Raw genomic sequence first — 16,929 nt, 5'->3', positions numbered from 1 at the left:
CTTCTGATGTAGGCTCTGTAGCTGATTCTTTCTCCAATCAGTTACTCTGGCCTAAAAGCATTTCCCTTTCTACCAGCAGCCAGATAAAGCCAAATTCAGGCCACGATCTGTGATTTACATGTTAGTCACTTTTAGAGGAACAAGAATAACTGCTCTGTCATTTAGGGTTGCCACTGAGGAGATGCCTGCATTGGAAAGACACAGCTTATGTCACTAAAGAAGCTTCTGGGGCCAGTTTCCCTTATCCCCATGGCAGGGTGCAAACTTTTGGGCTTGCAGGACCAACATCCCTCATTGGTTTGGGAGAGGTGTGTGTGTGTGGATCTGCCTCACAATGGTCTGTCTGGGCCCTTACCTCATGTCACATGTTGGCATTTGTTTGGCCAATAAGACTGTAGCACACCCACCAGCTTCAGTCCCCACTTGGACTTACCTTTGATGTCACAATCTGAACTGTGGGTATTAATCTGGTTACAGCTGCTCACAGACCAGATGGCAAGGTCAGGGGACTAGCACTGGGAGATGTGGAAGAGAAGTAACCATCAACCCAAGATCAAAGCAGAGGATGGACCTCCGGCGGGCCAGTTCAAGGTCCTGGGTTCAGTTGTAGAACCTGCCATGCCACCTCTAGATCTGTCAGAACTCCAGAGCTTCCAGGTGTGTGAGGACATTAGGCTTCACATCAAGGAAGTGGGAGCTCCCTTGGTCAAGAAAGTCAATGCCGTCTTTCAGCTGGACATCACCAAAGATGGGAAGACAGTTCTGCAGTGGACCATCGATCTGAAGAATGGTTCTGGGGACATGTATCTGGGACCTGCCAGGCTCCCAGCAGACACTGTCTTCACAATTCCGGAGCCCATCTTTATGGAGATGGTTTTGGGCAAACTGAACCCGCAGAAGGCTTTCCTTGCTGGCAAGTTCAAAGTGAGTGGCAAGGTTCTGCTTAGCCAGAAGCTGGACAGGGTTTTCAAAGACTGGGCTAAATTTTAAGCATGCAAAAATACCAAAGAAGAACTTCTCTTCGATGATAATGTCCCGTGGAAATCATGCTTAATCTGAAGATTAAAGTAAAAAGTATCCAGTATTTTTACTCAAATTCTTCCTATTCGAGTTTAATTGATTTTTCTGCTGACAGCTAAATTTGCAGGGAGGGTTCTGAAGCAGTAAAAAGTGTAGTGCATCAATTAAAATATTTGTCTTTTTCTTTTTTTTAGCTCCATTTATGCCCTAATATGCCAGGGTGAGAGCCACATGTAGAGAAATGGGTGATTATGATCATTGGAATTAAATACTCCAATGATTGTGTTCTTGAGACATTTTTCCTTTTTTAAAAAAGTTTGATGTTTTGGGGCAAGAAGTGGTAAATGTCATTGTGCAGGCATGCATTCCACATGGTAACTTTGTTCCATGAAGAAATTTTACTATGAGATTGCGGGGCACTAAGGGAATTGGGCACCACTGGTCTGTGGGCGGAACCCAGGCAATAGAAGGGATGGTGCTCTTGGTGTATTATAACTTCTGATGGTTTCACTTCCAGGAAACTTGAAGGGCTTGGGAGGTATTCTAGGCCAGTGGTTTTTAACTGGAGCGTGCATCAGAATCACCTGGAAGGTTGGTTAAAGTCTGGATTACTGGGCTCCATCTCAGAGCTTCTACTTAGGAGATCTGGGCTGGGAAGAATGCACATTTCTAACAAGTTCCCAGGTGATGCTGATGGCACCACCATTAGAGAAACCCTGCTCTGCTTCACTTCATGCCAAAGCTTTCAGTATTGACTATAACTGTTCTATTCTAGACCAATGAGATACTGCCATTAGTTAAAGGATCTTCCAGAGACGGATTCCACAGCCCTCTGTGAGCCGTTTCTAAAATGTCCATGCTGTCAGGAGCTTGTGCATTAAACATTTTACAAAATCAGAGGGGGAGATTTCCTTCCAGAAGCTCTCTTCAAGTGTTGTCTGGGAGGATAGGATGAAGTCAGATACAGCTGATGCAACCTCCTGAGTGTGAGTGTGTGTGTGTTCTTGGTTCACATGTGGTTTCTGTGCACCTTTAACTTGTGGGCTAAATATACACAGTGTGAACACTCTGAAACCTAGAGGAAAGTTTTATCACAACTGCCATGCTCAAATACATGCCTACCAAATGATCCCACCATTCTGTTCTTGGGTATTTTGTCAAGAGAAAGAAAGCATATGTACAGGCATAAAAGGCACACTCACATGCATGTGAATGTTCATGGCAGCCGTGTTGAGAATAGTCCTAAAGCGGAAATAAGCCACACGTTCATCAAAGGTGAATGGGTGAACAACTTGTGCTGTGTCATACCATGGAATATTACTCAACCATAAAAAGGAAGACATGATTGGCATACCCACAAATAACAATGTGGATAAATGGCCAAATAATTATGCTGAGTGAAAGAAACCAGAGAAGACTGATCACATACCATACAGTTCTACTTGTATTAAATACTAGAAAATATAAACTGTAGTGACAGAAAAAAAATCAGTGGTTGCTAAGAGATAGGAGCATGGGGAATGGGGAAGGATGGGGGGATTATGACAGGTGTCATGAGGAAACTTGGTGATGATGGGTATGTTCATTATCTTAATTGTGATGATGTTTTCCCAGGTCAAAGCATCACCTTGTGCACTGTGTTTACTATGTGTCATATACGCTAATTAGGTTGTTTTAAGAACCTGCCACCCTCCCTTCAAAATAAGGCTTTTGTGTGGCTGTGTTCCTGAAGAGGAAGGATCGGCAACTCTCCCCTTCTGTCAGCGAGGTGAGCCCTCTCACCTCATCTAGGTCTAGTGTTCCAGCTCCTGACTGATTTGGATGGCTGTTCAGAGACCTTCCTTCATTTCATATTAGAAAAAGTGAGAACTTGTTGCTTACAAAACGTCACCCTCTCTGTGGGAAAGGAAGAGAACATTTGTATCAGTGTCTTTATGAGAGGAAGAGATCAGAACGCTTGTTCTCTCCCTCTCTCTCTCATCCTGCCCCCCACCCCTTTCTTACTTTCTCTGCCATATGGTGATGTAGCAAGTAGGTGGCCATCTGACTAATACAGGGCTAATACTTATATATACAAATACAGGTGTATAAGTATATATATATATATACAAATACAGGTGTATAAGTATATATATATATATACAAATACAGGTGTATAAGTATATATATATATATATATCCTATTAGTTCTGTCCCTCTAAGAGAACCCTAATACAGGGCTGCTTCTGGGACACGGGTTTTTGATTCGCTGGCTTCTTTGTTCTGCCTCTCTTCAAGCAGAGTGGGCTCCAGGCGCTTGAGAAAAAGCCCTCCAGCAGTTGGAAGTCAGGTGCAGTAGATGCTGATGATGAGGTCCAGAGAAGGATCAGAGCAAGTGCTGAGTTCTGGCTACCTCCAGCAGCACTTGCATTTGAAGGGGCCCCAGGACACGGCAGTTAGAACTCGAACTGTGGAAGCTGACTGCCTGGGGCTGGATCTTGCCCCATTGGGCAAGTTGCTTTTATTTACTTTGTTAAATTATTTTATTTTGAGATAGAGTGTTGCTCTGTCACCCAGACTGGAGTGCAGTGGCAATCTCGACTCACTGCCACCTCCTCCTGCCTCAGCCTCCTAAAGGACTACAGGTGTGCACCACCATGCCAGGCTAATTTTTGTACTTTTAGTAGAGATGAGGTTTTGCTATGCTGACAAGGCTGGGCTTGAACTCCTGACCTCAGGTGGTCCATCTGCCTTGGTCTCCCAAAGTGCTGGTGTGAGCCACCACACCTGTCTTTTTACTTATTTTTTTAAATGCATTTTTAAAATTGAAGAATAACATACATAGGAAGAAGTCTACGCATTCTAAGTGTGCAGCTCAACAAACCTTCCCAAATGAAACACACCCATGTAACCAACACAACATCTGGCTCAAGAAATAGGGCATGACTGGCACCCCAGGAATCCTCACTCACACGCCGTTGTAGTTACTGTTGCCTCCAGGATAACCACTATTTTGACTCTAACACCATCGACTTTAGTTTTGCCTACTTTTGTGCTTTATGTAAATGGGACCAGGCAATGCACACTCTGCTGTGTCTGGCGCCTTCCACTCAGAATTCTGTGTCTGAGATTCATCCACGCTGTTGTGCACAGTTACTGTTCATTTGTTTTATTGCTGAGTGGTGTTCCATTGTATTTGATGGTTTCCAGTTAGGGGCGATTTTACATAGCATTGCTGTGAGCCCTCTTGTATACCTATGGGAACAGAAGTCTCATTTTGTCACTTAATACTAGTTAGTGTCTTATCAAAGTTTGCAGTGACAGCTACAGTGTGCTGTCTTGCACACAGTTGGCGCTTTATAAATGTTTGTGGCATAAATCAAAAGGTAGGACATGTCCGGAGGTAGAGAAACAGCCCTTGCTGGGATTTGGTGTCTGGCTCACTGGGCCTCTGACCCGCTCCATGATCCTGAACTTTGGGCCCCACTTGCTAGGTTTCAGAGGGAAACCGACAGCCAGACACAGGGCAGAGGAGACTGGAAGTCTCACAGGTGTGCCATGAACACGCACAGCCCAGTGCCAGTGCTTAACCATGTCAGGAACCACCTCTAAATGACAGCTGGGAATCCTCATTGACTTTTCCTTGAAGGAAAAAGAAAATTCTTCCAGACCTGTAACTGGGCTAATCACAAGAAACATCTGTGACCTCCTAAAAATAGCTGCTTGGTGCCATTTTGTGGAACATAATATTTATATAGCCCAGCAGTGTAATTAAATTGATGTTTAGCTAACTCTTGGAAACAGCTGGAGGCTCCCAAAGCCCAGGATGAGATCTGCAGGCAGCCCTGCAATGGGCTAGAAAGGGGCCCTGGGAGGTGTTCCCGCAGGCTCTTGGTGGGGGGTCCTGGAGTGGCCACAGAGATGGGGTGGGGGTGGGGGGGCATGAGGAACTGAAGAACATGCTGTGTTGAGGGACTGCATGGCTCACTCAGGGGCAGTTGGATTATAGTTGTTTCTATGTTTTTGTCTAGCAGCCTCTGGAACGTCATTTCCTGCTGAGGAATGTTTTTTTCTTAAAGAACTAATCAGAAAGTGCCCCGTTTCAAAAGTGCCTTTGCTTTTGTTTTGTAGCCTGTGGAGGTGAAGTGGGGTAATGGTGAGTTTTTCTGGAGGTTTCTGTGCTTGTTCCTGGAGAACTGCTCATACTGTTGGGGATCTCAGCCGGCAGGGAGCAGAGCCTGTACCTTCTCTTACTTCTCATCAATAAAGAAAACAGCAAAGCTGAAGCGAGATTTTTCTTTTTTGTAAAAAAATAAAAAAATAAACTTTTATTTTAGATTCGGATGTGCAGGTTTGTTACCTGAGCATTTTGCGTGATGCTGAGACTTGGAGATGACTGATCCCATCCCCAGGTTCTAAGCACAGTTTTTAGGCAAAGGGTTCCATAGATTTTCAGCTGGGCCAGTTTCTCACTGGAGCCCTTTGAGGTCTGCAAAGCAGGACTGGAGCCTGCTGTGGGCAGGGTCTGATGTGGGGCCCCTCTGAAGCCTTGTGATACCACCATCATTCTCAGCAAACTGACACAAGAACAGAAAACCAAGCACCACATGTTCTCACTCATAAGTGGGTGTTGAACAATGAGAACACATGGACACAGGGAGAGGAACATCACATACTAGGGCCTGTCAGGGAGTCGGGGGGTGGCTAGGGTAGGGATAGCAGAGTGTGGGGAGATAGGGAAGGGATAGCTTTAGGAGAAATACCTAATGTAGATGACGCAGTGATGGATACAGCAAACCATCATGGCACGTGTATACCTATTTTTTTTTATTACACTTTAAATTCTGGGGTACATGTGCAGAATAAAAAAAAAATCAGGCCTTTACAGGGATACCTCCAAAGCATGGTTAGGGGTGGGATTCAGAAGGGCCTCCCGGGAGCTTGAGAAGTCTGGAGTTGGACAGGAAGTCCAGGGACAGTACCTCCCCCTTTAACCATCCCCTTTTTTTGGAATTCTGCTCTTTGCATGAGGAAAAGGGAAAACCCATTGATGTTTTGAGTCCATAAGCATTCATTTATTCATTAATTCTGTGACAATTACCAAGCAAGTATTACCTAATCTACCTCCCTGGCCCTGTGTTGAGAGTGAGGATTGAGCAAAATGGACACCTCCTGATAGGGTTTGGCTGTGTTCCCACCCAAATCTCATCTGGAGCTGTAGTTCCCATAATCCCCACATGTGGTGGGAGGGACCTCTTGGGAGGTAACTGAATCATGAGGGTGGGTTCCCCACTGCTATTCTCATGATAGTAAGTTATCAGGAGATCCGATGGTTTTATAAGGGGTTCCTCCCTTCACTCAGCTCTCATTCTTCTCCTTCCTGCTGCCATGTGAAGAAGAACGTGTTTGCTGTCCCTTCTGCCATGATTTTGTTTCCTGAGGCTTGCCATCCCTGCAGTGCTGTGAATCAATTAAACCTCTTCCTTTTTAAATTACCCAGTCCTGGGCAGTTCTTTCTAGCAGAGTGAGAGTGGACTAATACACCTCCCATCCTCAGGGAACTCCCAGTGTGGTGCCTGCCTACACACACAGTGAAGGCTCAAGAGGGAAAGCTTAGGGGCTCTTCATAGACTTGGTAGGGGCTTAGAACAGACTTCCTGAGGAACAAGATCGGAGGAATTAGTGGGAGGTCCCTGGGGCAGAGCAGAGATGAGACCATTCCAGGCAGAGGAAACAGTGTGTGCAAATGCCCTGTGGCTCACAGAGGACCATGAGTTCCAGGAACAGAGCAAGACCAGTGAAGATGGAGAAAGTGGGTCAGTGGCAGAAGACTGGAGACTGGGGCCAGGCTTTGTAGACTGAAGCCAGAACTCTGGTGGTCATCCTTACATAATCTGAGACCTGGAACCACCTGCTATGGTGTGGACCCCATGCCACCTCTATTTTATTCTGGAAAAGAAGGTTGGGGTGGGCAATGGCACCCTTAAGGCTGGAGTTGCCAGAAAGATTTAGGTTTTCTCCTCATCTTGAAATGTGTAACCCCAAACTCCTCTAAGCCCTGATGGTGACCATGAAGATGGAGGTGGCTCTATGACATCAATGAAGGGACAGTGAACAAAGACCTAAACCCAAACCCTGCTCCATGAAATTGAGTGCTTCATCTCGGTGTCTGTCCAGGCCACAGCCTAATAGGTCCTTAAACAGACTCAAAGGGAGAAACGGTCCAGGGAAGAAGGAAAGCCACCATTTGTATTCCTAGTGGTGCCACCTTTTATTCCAAGTCTAAAGTTATCCCAAGGCCATACACATGTGGACAGATGATGGTGTGCTCGGGTGGGCTGGTTGTGTGGCACCATGGGAAGTGGTTTTGGAGGATCAGAGAATGTGGTGCCCAGATCCACAACACCATCTTTACCTCTCCAATGGGCTCTTGTGGGACCCCTCCACAACGCAGAGATGACTCCAGATGGTCTCTGTTTCCCTTGAATATTTGTAACCCTAAAACAAGTTAGTATTTAAAGTTAATCAAGAAAGGGAAGATAATAAGAGGTGGTGTTTTGGGCACATTTGCCTATGTTCTTGGCATTGCATTCAGGGCTTAACATGTATTATCTTATTTCTTGTTACCTCTACTTCTGAAATTAGCTTAATTTCCACTGGGAGGATGAACCTGCTGAGGTTTTGGCTTTAGAAAGGTGGTGGTGCCCACACACCAATTAGAATGACAATCATTAAAAAATCAGGAGACAACAGACGCTGGAGAGGATGTGGAGAAATAGAAATGCTTTTACACTGTTGGTGGGAGTGTAAATTAATTCAACCATTGTGGAGGATGGTGTGGCGATTCCTCAAGGATCTAGAAATAGAAATTCCATTTGGCCTAGCAATCTCATTACTGGGTATATACCCAAAGGATTGTAAATTATTCTATTATAAAGATACATGCACATGTATGTTTATTGTGGCACTGTTTACAATAGCAAAGACTTGGAACCAACCCAAATGCCATCAGTGGTAGACTGGACAAGGAAAATGTGGCACATATACTCCATGGAATGCTATGCAGCCATAAAAAACGATGAGTTCATGTCCTTTGCAGGGACATGGATGAAACTGGAAACCATCATTCTCAGCAAACTGACACAAGAATGGAAAACCAAACACCACATGTTCTCACACATAAGTGGGTGTTGAACAATGAGAACACACAGACACAGGGAGGGGAACATCACACACTGGGGCCTGGGGTGCGGGGGACTAGGGGAGAAATAGTAGGGGGTGGGGGGATTGGGGAGGGATAGCATTAGGAGAAAAACCTAATGTAGTTGATGGGGCAATGGATGCAGCAAACTACCACCATGGCATGTGTATTCCTATGTAACAAACCTGCACAATCTGCACATGTACCCCAGAATTTAAAGTATAATACATAAATTAAAAAAAAAAGAAAAGTGGTGGTGCTTTCCCCTACTTCCAACCTATGTAATTAAAAATTTAAAAAATAAAACTATGCCAAACCATAAATTAAGTGCAAGATAGACTAACAAAGTTCTGGGTATTTCTCCACAATGACTAGCTTGACGTGTATTTTGAGACATGATTATACATAATTATGGTTATTTTTATGTAAATTTGATTATGTGATTCTGAAATAGTTTAATATAAAATAAAAATGAAGTCTCACTTTACAACCAAAATATGAAATAGAATATCAAGAGATTAAAGAGAGTTGGGAATCTCATAATTTCAAAAGCGTCTAAAATAGACTGGTTTGTGAGCTTTATTGACACTTAACCAAGATGGGGCTGCTCTCAGCTGGTAAGAGGGAAACCCACCGTGCTTTGTGTTATTACTATGGAAAGGTTGGTCTTGATTTAAGTGAGCTGGGATTTACATGCAGTCTTTAGGAAAGTATCTCTCTAACAAATGCAACTGCCATATAGCAAATGATGCTGGAAAAAAAAATCGCTCAGTGCCTTTGAATTGTGTATGGCCACAGTAGGTACTTTGTCTGCCTACTGGGTCACTTAGGGGAAGAGAAGTCAAGTGACTTGCATAAGAGCACAAGGTCACGGTGGAGCTGAGATTTGGAAATGGGTCTGCTTGGTTCCAGACGTCTTGTTGAGAGAGATTTAGTGTTCCTGACCTCCTCTTTAAATTGTTAAAAAAAAAAAAAAAATCAAAGAGCTAGACAGGGCTTTGAAACTCATTTAATCCAGGGCATGTGTTTTAGAGATGAATGAACTGACATCCAGAGAAGAAAACTGAATGACGCAAGGCCATGGTTGCTATGCCCTGCTTGGTTGGTTTCACCAGTTTTCCAGGGAAGCTCTTGAAAGAGGCCTGAGGTCTATTCCAAACTGGCCTATTCCAAGCCCGCTGTGTGGTCACCAGGAGACTACTTGCCCTCTCTTGGTTCAAGCCTCGCCTCTCAGGGAATCCGCTGAGTTGGACTAGGTGTCCTCTCATATTCCTTCAAGCTGGAAAGCTCTCTACCTCTGATTCCAGCCTCTTGTCATTGATTGAGTTACTTCTCATTGTCTCTTAGGGAGAAAATTGGGTTGATGGTAGGGGGAGGCCCCATAAGAAATGGGGTGGTGTAAGTGAACCAACAATATAGAGGCAATAATTTTTCCAAGGGAAATTTATTTAGTAAAGAGAAAATAAAATTTCTTTCCTTTTTTATTTTAAAGAAATAGCCAGTATCAGAGCTCAAGACAACTGACCAGTGTATGATGAATTTCCATTTTTCTTTATTACAAAGAATTCTGAGATGCTCTCCCATTTTCATGCCCACATAATACATAAAGCTCAACACACACTTGCACACCCATGCACATCAAACACCCCCTGGGGATTAAGCATCACAATGAGCTGAATTAATGAATTGTTCAAGGCAGACAGCCCTGGGCAGTACTTGGTGATGGTTTGGGTGGGAGTCCCTTTGGAGAAGTCCATTTTTGGGGTACTTAGGCACAGAACCTTGGAATACTTTCTGAGATGTCAGTGACCAGCTTGGCCAGTATCTAAAATTGTCTCCTGTTTATATTTTCTTCATCTTGAACAACTCTGTGGCATATGATTAGTTATAAGGTTTCTCTCCCAAATATTTTCTCTGAAGTTGGATTCCAATGTCTTTTTTGAGTGGCAGTGTCCAAATGACTTAGAGCCACAAAAACATTGAGTCACAAGCTATCTCAAAACTCTGTGACTTAGGACAGCACTGATTAATACGCACGGACCTGCAGTCTGACTGAGGATCTGCTAATTCAGGCTGGTGGGTCTGGACCTTTCTGGACCAGTGGCATGGTCTGGGCAGTGGCGTGGTATGGTCATGTTTTCCCCATGGCGATGGCAGAGGGGACACACATAATTGAGCTGACATCCCTTAGGGCCAGAGCAAGTGACATGGCCAAACTCAGAGGTGGGAAGTAGGGCAGTGAAGTGCACATCAGAAGTGAGGGAAGAGAGTGGAAATGTTGACAGTCATCATAGTCAACAGCCACTGTAACAAACTTACCAGCTGTGGTGGTTTTAAACCTTTGCAAATTCTTTGTTACTCCTGCTATCAAGAGGTGGGATCCAGGTCCCCTCCCTCTGAGCGGAGGTGGGCCCTTGTGGCTGCCTCGATGAACGCAAGGTGGCAGAATTAATGCTACATGACTTTCTAGGCTTCTGCTGGTTTCTTGTAGACTTCTTCCCCTTGAGAGAAGTTCTGACACCCTGAGATCCCTATGTGGGGAGACCAGACAGAGATGCTTGGGGATACCTGGATTCCCAGTGAGGAATCTCTGGAGAGGGCTGCAGACACTGCATGTCTCTGCAAACACATGGGAGTCCCTGAGCAAGGACCACACAGTGGAACCCAGCTAACTCCCAGATTCATGAGCAAATCATTGTTCTGGTTTTAAGCCACTGTTTTGGGGTGGCTAATTATGCAGTATTTGATAACTGGAAAATCAAGCTACAGTTTCTAGCAAGGAATGGTGCATAGGGGTGAATTGCAGCTGCAGACAGTTGTGCACTTCCACCTGGTTGTGACCTTGGATAAGTGCTCTGGTGCCCCTAAATCTTAGCTTTTACATCTATAAAAATGGGGGTTGTGTTCCCTGCCTCCAATGATTGCTACCAAATTAAACATCTGGCACAGGGCCTGGATGGTGATAGGTGCTCAGTCAATATTGATGGAATAAATAACTGCTTACACTCAGTGGGGCTCAGAGCGTGACTTCTGGCTGGGTAGAGTTTGGAGGCCAAAAAAATGGGCAAATGGGATGACTGAAACAGTGCTGTAGTCCAGCCTTGGCCACAAATCATGGCCATTAGAGGTCACTGAGTGTGTGCATGGGTGTGTGTTTTCAAGTCTTCTTTTAATAAGGAAGTGGAGACCGTTTGCAATCTTTTGTTTGTTTGTTTGCTTGAGATGGAATCTTGCTCTGCTGCCCAGGCTGGAGTGCAGTGGCGCGATCTTGGTTCACTGCAACCTCCGCCTCCCAGGTTCAAGCAATTCTCTTACCTCAGCCTCCCAAGTAGCTGGGATTACAAGCACCTGCCACCATGCTAATTTTTGTAGTTTTAGAGACAGGGTTTCACCATGTTGGCCAGGTTGGTCTCGAACTCCTGGCCTCAGGTGATCCACCCGCCTCAGCCTCCCAAAGTGCTGGGATTACAGGCATGAGCCACCCTGCCTGGCCCCTTTTGCAGTCTTGATTGATGTGTGTGAAATCCATTTCCTGGAGCTCTCAGGGGAAACACTTTTTGTGTGCAGATCCCTATTTCATGAAGTTGCAGGGACATATCATTTGTTTGAGACATTGCTATTAGCAGAGTGGTAAAATGTAAGCTAGTAAATTAATATAGTGCCCTTCCTCAGATCCTGTAGCCAAACTGTTTGGGTTTCTTCCCAGTCTCTGCCACCCAAAGGGAAGGATCTTCCTTTTTGTTTTTTTGCCCCATATGATCCACAGGAAGAATCTTCCTTTTTAACAAACTTTTTCTTGACAAATAACACCCATAATGCAGAAGGTGCATGCATCCCGTGTTCAACTTGATGAAGTTTAATAAACTATAGGCACCTGTATTTTCATAAATCAATTTCCAGATCCAGAAACAGAATCCCTTCCAGCACCTCAGTGCCCCTTCTCTCCTTTCTAGTCCCTACTTAGTCTCCCCACCCAGGGAAACCACAATCCCAACTTAAAAATAACAACATTTAGTTTCCCCAGTTTTTGCTCTTCCTATAAACAACATCACGCACTCTGATTTTGTGTCTGGATTCCTCGGCTCCACGCTGTCTCTGTAACCCAAAGGGAAGGATATTTCCCAAAGGAAGGATGCATTTCTTGCACATATTTTGGCTCATTCATACTCTTAGTCGTATCATATTTTATTTTGTGAATATACCACAATTTACTTATCTGTTCTACTGTTGATGGGTAGTTTCCAGATTTGCATCCCATCCACCTATCTCCCCAGCATGAGGCTTATCTAACTTACCTCCCCAGTATGTGGCTTAAACACCTGGAACATTTGCTTGGAACATGAAGGAAGGAAGGCAGGTTCTTTATAAATTCAAATCCAACCCATCCGGTTGCCCACACTGTGCTGAGTGTCCTCACTGGCTACTCTAGCCTACCGCCCAATGGCCAGACTTCAAGTGGAGGATGAGAGAACCCTTTCCCTTGTCTGCTCCAATAGCCAGTGTGTGAAATCCCACCCTGGGAGGGCCCTTCTTTTCCCATTGTTAAAATACAACACTCCCTCCACCTGCAAGGCATGTTCTCCAGTTAGCCTTCTGTGTCACTTGTCCGCCAAAGAGAAAAAAAGAACAAGACTTCCTGAAAACTGATCTGGGCCAGGAAGGCAGCAGCGCTTGATGTTTGAGGGAAGCGGTTTTTCATTCAAGAGGGGAGGAAAAGGAACGTGCCCCAAAGCAAGGTGGGGACTTTGACTAAAAACTCTGGGGCTCAGCATTCTGCCTGTCGCTGGCTCGCTTTTTCAGGTGCTGTGATTGACCCAGGAGATTAGGTTTGAGACCTGTAACTCAACCTAATCCCAAATGCATCTTTATTTTCCGTCTCACTAAGGAAGAACTAAGATTGCAGTGGAAAATATGGCATCCTGCTTTCTTTAGAATTTTATTTTTAACTTATTTGAAAGGGCTTTTCACATTTAATTAGATAAGGATTTTTATAATATAGTACTCTTGGATGAACATAAAAAGAAAAATATAAGCAAAATAAAATTAGTTAATACATTCTAAGTTTCTTAACATTGACCTGATTTTTCTGATTGACTTTTGACTTACAAATTGTAATTGCCTGTGGTCTCTCCACTCCTCTGGAAATGTCATCCTGAGTGCCATGAAGAGCCTTTGTAGTATGGTAATTCTGTTCTTTAATTTCATCTTTAACTGACAAATAATGACTGCATATATTTATGGGGTATATTGTGATGTTTTGATATGTGTTTACATTGTAGAATGATAAAATCAAGTTAATCAACATATCTATCACCTCACATACTTATCAATTTTTGTGATAAGGATATTAAAAACCAAATCTTTAAGCAATTTCAAAATATACAATGCTATGATTAATTATAGTCATCATGCTGTGCAATAGATCACTAAACCTTTGACCCTCTCCCTGGCTGAACATTGAACTTTTTGATCAACATCTCTCCTGTCTTCATTTACCCTCATTCCTGAGCCTCTGATAACCACCATCCTACTCACTCCTTCTGTGAGTTTGCCTTTTATCATCCATGAATGAACTAAAGCATTGGCCCTGGGTTCTGAAGCTGGTTTTGCCGCCTGCTTCTGATTCCTGCTTTGGGGAGGGCTCTTGAAGGCATGTTTTCCCTTCTCACCCCGCCCCAGACCAATTAAGAGAGGCTTCAGGATTTTCATGCATATGGCGGATACCACTCTGCAAGGTTTGATGCTGGTGCTTTTGATATTCATGCATGTAACAGGCAAGGGCAAATATATGACATGACTACTTTGTAGAGGAAGTGGTTTTAAGGAAGCTTCGATACTAAGATGCATCCCAACTTCAGAACTGCTAAGATACAGAAAAAAGTATAAGTTAGAATCAATGCAAAATCACAGCCCCATTCCTGCCTGCTGGTTAGCTCCACCATCCCCCAGAATCATGGCTTCCCAGCAGGCTGCAGCCTCATCATGAGTTGTAACCTGTGTCTGAAAACTCAATTTATTTTCATCTTTCTGGAAGGACTGTATGTAAACTGATTATATTGCTCTACTCCTCAATTCCCTCCAAACTAAACCAAGTAACACAACTCAGTGGCTTTTCTGGAGCAAAAACAGAGAGAGTGATATCAGTGTTCCGACCCAGGAGTGCTGTGGGTATGTTCATTATCCAGGCATAAAATGGCTTAGCATCAAAGCAGTCCTGGAGAGGGCCAATGCCCAGGCTGTCTTCTGCTTCCACTCCTGATCTCCGTCATGCTTACTTCTTTGCAGGGTGTGCTGTGGGTCTGGACGGGCAAGAACTGAGCCTGGGAGAGGAGACCAAGCAAAGCCTTAATTTTCTGCTCTGTTTTCCCCAGTTTGCCCGAGGATCATCTTTAGTGCTGGCAGATGGGAGGCTTTGTTCTTCATTGCTCCTCCATTAAAGTGCTGCCCCTGAGATCCCTAGAAAGAGTTTTTTATTTGTTTTTTGGCCAGAGGTGCATTCAGAAAAAGGCCCAAGCAACTCCGCAGAGGAATTTTATTCTTTATTTTTAGTGCTCAGGAGCCTGGAGATGCAATATTAATCTTTTTTCCACTTCAGAGCTTGCTGAGAAAGGGTTTGGGGGCTTGAAAGGCGATGGGTTACTTTTCTTTTGGTTCAGCACGATCACAGCCACAGACTCTGTGAGGGGACTCTGTTTGTTCTACATGGGGTTTTGAATTGATTACTTTTCTCAGCCAGCTTCCTGGGGAGAGACTCACTTTCATTGAGAAGATGCCCTCAGCTTTGTAGAATAAAACAATGCTTCAGGCCCAATGAAAGAGACACTGTTCTGCAGAGGCCAGGGAAGGCTTTTCTTGATGTTCTTTCTGGAGAGAGGCAAAGTGGAAGAGAGAAAGGAGAGGGAGGCTGGGGACTGGCAGGAGGCCCCATATGGGAGCTCAGATCATTAATCTTAATTCTCCCACACCCTTGTCGTGGCCCGAAACATGGGGGGAAAGGGGTGAGGTGTTTTACCCTGCCCTTTGACTTTAGCTTTGGCTGTGTGACTTGTTTTGGTCAGTGGGATGTTAGCAGATATCACATGGATAGAGGCTTGAAAGGCTCTTGGGTGGGATTTTGTTCTGTTGCACTCCTGACTTTTACCATAGCAAGAACATGCCTTGGGTATTTGCAGGACTAAGGGTAAGAAGAAACACATGGTGGAACAGATGTAGGCCCAACATGCAGCTTGTTCCAAGTCCACTCAAGTCCAGACTGTTAGCCAAACCCCAGCCAACCCACAGACATGTGATCAGAGATATTCTTATTGTTGTGTAATACTGTGCTTTGAGATTATTTATTATGCAGCGCATTGTGGCAATACCTGACCAATACAGAACTCTTTCTTTACCATCTCGAATCATTAATAAAGTCAATAAATTCACGAAATGCTTGTGATAAATGATGTTTTAAAAATGGGAACCAGAGAGGGATTGCGTGTGAATTGTAAGGTTGTATTGAAGGAGAGGGAAGTGTTTGGAAGAAAGTTCCAGATGGAGAGAGGCTGTAGAGAAGCTTCGGAGCCTCATAAGGCCATGGAAATTGGGACTGGGCCAAGTTTTACTGGCTCTCTGAGAGACATAGACCATCCAGCAGATAGCCAGCTTAAATAAAAAAGGATACAAGACAGACACCAAGAATACAGGTCCATTAGTCAAAGTTTTCTGGAGAAACAAAACCAACAGGATTTGTTTGTGTATGTTTGCGTGCATATGTATATTTTTGCATATATATTTTTATTTATGTTTTGAAAGAATTAGCTCACATGATTATGGAGGCTGACAAGTCCAAATTCTGCAGGGTGGACTGGCAAACTGGAGACCCAGGAAAGAGTCTTCCTGCAGTTTGAGTCTGAAGGCAATCTGCCATGGAGCCAGGAAGAGCCAATGCTGTAGAACAGGTCGGAAGGCCTTCTCATGGCTGATTGGTTCTTGCTCAAAAGAGGTCAGTATTTTGTTCTATTCAAGTTCTATTCAAGTATTTGTTCTATTGATTGGAGGAGGCTCACATTATGCAGGATGATGCTTTAGTTAAAGTTCACCAATTTAAATGCTCATCTCATTCAAAATCACCCACACAGAAACATCAAAGTAATGTGTGAGCATGTGTCTGGGCACTGTGACTCAGCCAATTTGACACATGAAATTAACCATCATGGTTGGCTTTAATCTTTCTCTAGGCCTACAAAAAGAAACACATTTGCTCTATATTAGTAAGTGATAAGTTATCAAGGAGAGAGCCAGCATCCAACTCAAATCAATTCAAAACAACTCGTGGCTGTTGTTGAGAAAATTTTCTGTTGGGCCTGCTGAATCCACCACGCTTTGTCAAAACATCGTTGCTACCATTCTTTAAAAAGTCTTTTATTGGGTTACAGCATACACAGGCAGAGTGCACAAGTCCTGACGTGCAGCCTGATGAATTTTCACTAAGTGAACTAGCACTGGGTCAAAAACAGAACATTATGAATACCCCCAAACCCCTCTCACGCTCCCCTCTAGTCTCTACCCTCTTCCCAAGGGCAACTATTACCTGGCCTTCTAAAACCACCGATTAGTTTTGCCTGCTGTGTACCTTATGGCAGGTGTATTTTCCAAAGACAGCTGCACTAATATATCCCATCCTTCCTTTCCTGAGAATGTGCTACTGATATTCCTCCACCTCTGTTTCCTCCCTTTGAGTATGGGTGGAC

The 16,929-nt window shown here is 44.1% G+C and overlaps 1 protein-coding gene across 1 annotated transcript; it reads left to right on the top strand.

Moving 5' to 3' along the window:
• Positions 1-256: 256 nt before the first annotated feature.
• On the top strand, positions 257-1,096 carry SCP2D1 (SCP2 sterol binding domain containing 1). The gene has a single exon (XM_017512664.2). The coding sequence runs from the start codon at positions 523-525 to the stop codon at positions 988-990; it is 468 nt and encodes a 155-aa protein (XP_017368153.1). The 5' UTR covers positions 257-522; the 3' UTR covers positions 991-1,096.
• The last annotated feature ends 15,833 nt before the right edge of the window (positions 1,097-16,929 follow it).

The sequence above is a fragment of the Cebus imitator genome, unplaced genomic scaffold, assembly GCF_001604975.1.
Source record: "Cebus imitator isolate Cc_AM_T3 unplaced genomic scaffold, Cebus_imitator-1.0 Scaffold475, whole genome shotgun sequence".
Taxonomy (NCBI): domain Eukaryota; kingdom Metazoa; phylum Chordata; class Mammalia; order Primates; family Cebidae; genus Cebus; species Cebus imitator.
The sequence above is the reverse complement of the archived record's forward strand: the minus strand, read 5'-3'. Positions and strand labels throughout refer to the sequence as shown.

Coding starts and splice junctions, on each gene's coding strand:
- SCP2D1 (XM_017512664.2), top strand. CDS start 523: ATGTGGAAGAGAAGTAACCATCAACCCAAGATCAAAGCAGAGGATGGA.